This window comes from Trichechus manatus, unplaced genomic scaffold (assembly GCF_000243295.1).
Source record: "Trichechus manatus latirostris isolate Lorelei unplaced genomic scaffold, TriManLat1.0 scaffold00057, whole genome shotgun sequence".
NCBI classification, from domain to species: Eukaryota; Metazoa; Chordata; class Mammalia; order Sirenia; family Trichechidae; genus Trichechus; species Trichechus manatus.
In genome coordinates, this window is record NW_004443993.1 from 5623291 (window position 1) to 5626509 (window position 3219).

At 55.8% G+C, this 3219-nt stretch overlaps 1 protein-coding gene across 1 annotated transcript in view; it reads left to right on the forward strand.

Annotated features, from left to right (window-relative positions):
* STXBP2 (syntaxin binding protein 2) overlaps positions 1-2000 on the forward strand; it is a 9957-nt gene extending 7957 nt beyond the window's left edge. Inside the window, exons 16-18 of the mRNA XM_012556177.2 lie at positions 23-135; positions 276-433; positions 1027-2000. Coding sequence (XP_012411631.1) covers positions 23-135; positions 276-433; positions 1027-1112 — 357 coding nt within the window. The 3' untranslated portion in view covers positions 1113-2000. The remainder of the gene's footprint in view (positions 1-22; positions 136-275; positions 434-1026) is intronic.
* The last annotated feature ends 1219 nt before the right edge of the window (positions 2001-3219 follow it).

Genomic DNA, 3219 nt, shown 5'->3' on the forward strand with positions numbered 1-3219 from the left:
ACCCCCTCTACCACCTGGGGCTTCTAAACCTGCCTCTCGGGCACCCCAGGATGCCGTGGAAGACCGGCTGGACCGGAAGCTGTGGCCCTTTGTGTCCGACCCTGCCCCCACGCCCAGCTCCCAGGCTGCTGTCAGGTGAGAGCCTGGGGATGCTGGGGGGTTGGGGAGCCCACCTACAAGGGCCAACTTCTGCCCCTGGCAATGCCGAGGCCGTTGGATGATGGCGTGGTTGGGGGTCTCCTGCCTAGACTGACCTCTGCCCCTCCCCCACACAGTGCCCGCTTTGGCCATTGGCACAAGAACAAGGCGGGTGTGGAGGTGCGGGCGGGACCCCGGCTCATTGTGTACGTGGTGGGCGGCGTGGCCATGTCAGAGATGAGGGCCGCCTATGAGGTGACCAGAGCCACCGAAGGCAAGTGGGAGGTGCTCATTGGTGAGTAGTGTGGGTTGACGTGGGGTGAACATGGGGTCCTGGGGCAGGGCAGGGCTGGGAGCTAGACTCCCCCCATTCCTGGAGCTCTGAGGGGTGGGGACCTGGGGCACCTGGAAGGGGTGCTGGACTCCCCCACTCCTGAGTCCCTGGGACCTGGGGCCCCTGGAGTAGGGGCTGGATTCCTGGGGGGCTGGAACCTGGGGCCTCTGGAGGGGGGATGATAGACTCCCCCATTACTGGATACCTGGGAGGCTGGGTTGGACTTGTAGGTTCTTTAGAAGTATGGGGGCTGACAGCTCACTCCTGGGCCCTAAAGGGCTGGAGTGTGGAGTACCTGGGGCCTAGAGGCTAGGATCCCTCGGTGGAGGGGAGGGGGGGACTCCTAAATCCCTGGGGGAGGGGCCAGGTGCTGGACACCTGGGGTTCTGAGGGGCTGGGTCTTGGGTTCCCAGGGAAGGAGTCACTGAAGGCTGGACTCCTATGCTAGAGTTCTAGACTCATGGGGCCTTAGGGTCAGGGGCCCGGGCTGGTACCCTGGCAGGTGTCAGGGGCCGAGGCAGCGACCCTACCTCCCCAGCCTTCCCTCCTCCCAGGCTCCTCGCACATTCTCACCCCTACCCGCTTTCTGGACGACCTCAAGACGCTGGACCAGAAGCTGGAGGACATTCCCCTTCCCTGACCCTTCTGCCCCTGCCCGCCCTGCACTTTGCAGATAAATAAACTCCTCCCTCCTGCCTGCCAGTCCGCAGCCATCTTGCTTTCTTTCCAACGGAGCCCCTGGGAGCTGTGGTGGGCCAGCCTCCCTTGGGTCCCATTCACAGATCTGTCCTTCAGACCCCACCCCGCTCTATTGCCTGCCAGAACTCTTCCCTGACACCTGTCCTTGCGTAAGGGCATCTTAACCCTGCGTGGAGGCTAAGAACGTGGTCTCCAGTTTGAATATTGGCTCCAAGATTTACTAGCTGGGAGGCTGACCTGCTGACTCCCCCATCCAGAAAATGGCATCAGTAATGCCAGCTGCTTTGCAGAGGGGATCACAGAGATAGTGCGGGTAAAGCTGACGGCATTGGACACGTGACAGCTGCTGTGATTTCACTGTCATTAAAATTATTTTGGCAGCTGTAAAGGAACTATTAGTTTTATTAACAAGCAGTCCAGCCTCTGTATCCTCCCACCAACACACACCACCCAAGGAACTGTCCTGACAGGGCCTGCAGCCATGGGAGGTCAGGGGTTGTCTCCAGCTCTTGGGGATCAGAGCCAGCATATGTGAGATAGGGAAGCCCATTCCCATTCCAGCAAGTTAGAGTTCTCCCTGCCTTGGGGCTCCTAACTGCAGGACTTATCAGAGCCTTTACTGGGCTACTATGAGGTGTGACTCTCACAGCACGAATAAGACTGAGAGGATCCTTCTCTCTGGGGGCACAGGCCCACAACCAGGCAGATACCCTGCAGCAGAGGAGGCTGTGTGGGAGCCCAGAGGATACCAGCCAGTCTGGGGGTGGTCAGGGAAGGCTTCCTGGAGGAGGAGGTGAAGTTTGAGTTGAGAATGATGATGAAAAGGAGTCAGGGAAGGGAAGTGGGGGCAGAGCAGAGGCAAAGGCAAGAGAGAGTGCTAGGGAGCTGGAAGGAGAGGGTATTGATGTGCAGGTGGCAAGATCTGAGAGCCAAGAGGATTTTAGGCCCCTGCTAGGGCAATAGAGGTCCCCGGCTGGTGCAAATGGTTTGCACTGAACTACTAACTTAAAAGTTGGCAGTTTGAACTCGGCAGTGCAGCGGAAGAAAGGCCTGGTGATCCGCATCCATAAAGATGATGGCCAAGCAAACCTTATGGAACACAGTTCTACTCTGTAACACATGGGGTTGCCATGAGTCAGAATTGACTCCATGGCACCTAGTTTGGGTTTTTTGGTTTTGAGCCAGCTGTAAACCCAAATAGAAGGGGTTTGAACAGGGGCAGGTAGGAGTGTCCGTTTAATAGTGCCAGTCTAACAGCGACGCGGCTTTGTGGGCATCCGTGCCTGGGGAGAGGTATGGGGTGGGCCAGTGGGAAACTAGGCACAGCGCCCACTGGTGGAGTCCTACTTCCGCTCTGTCCCTTCTGGGGCTGTGGTCCCTTCAGGTCTGGGACCAGGAGCGCATGGGTGGAGACAGGACACCTGCCTCCTTCCACGCCCCCTGAAAGCTTGAGCCTGATTTTTGGGTCGCGTATCCTTCCAAGAATGCAGGAAAATCTATGGATAATCTTCCCAGAAAAGATGCACACAGTTTTGTAGGCGAGAGGTCTTAGAAAGGAAAAGCACAAATCTCTCTAATCTGTGAGTCTGCTGGAGGTTGTCGCATGCACGTGGCGGGGCTGGGGTATGGGAGAAAGTGGGTCAGCGCAGACCCCTGAGACCGCCTGCCCTGAATGCGCGGGCAGCCTGGCCCGACTTGCCAGGCAAGCATTTGAACTGGCAGGAACCGGAGCGAATAAGAGGGAGATGGTTTTTAATCCTTTATCTGATTTTTCCTCAAATAAATTGGTGTCAAATGCTTTATCTTCAGTCTCACTAATTCTGACTTCCATTGCCTCAGTTCTGCTCCTATGACTTTCTATTGAGTTGTCTAATTCTGGCATTTTATTGTTAATCTGGATTCCTGATTGCTGTCTCTGTATGGATTCTTGCAGCCTGTTAAATTTGTCATTATGCTCTTCTCTAATCTTTTTAGTTTTCTCTATTGCTTGTTCTGCACTTTGCTTGATTTCCTTCCTAATTTCTTGAAGAGTTCTGTATATTAATCTT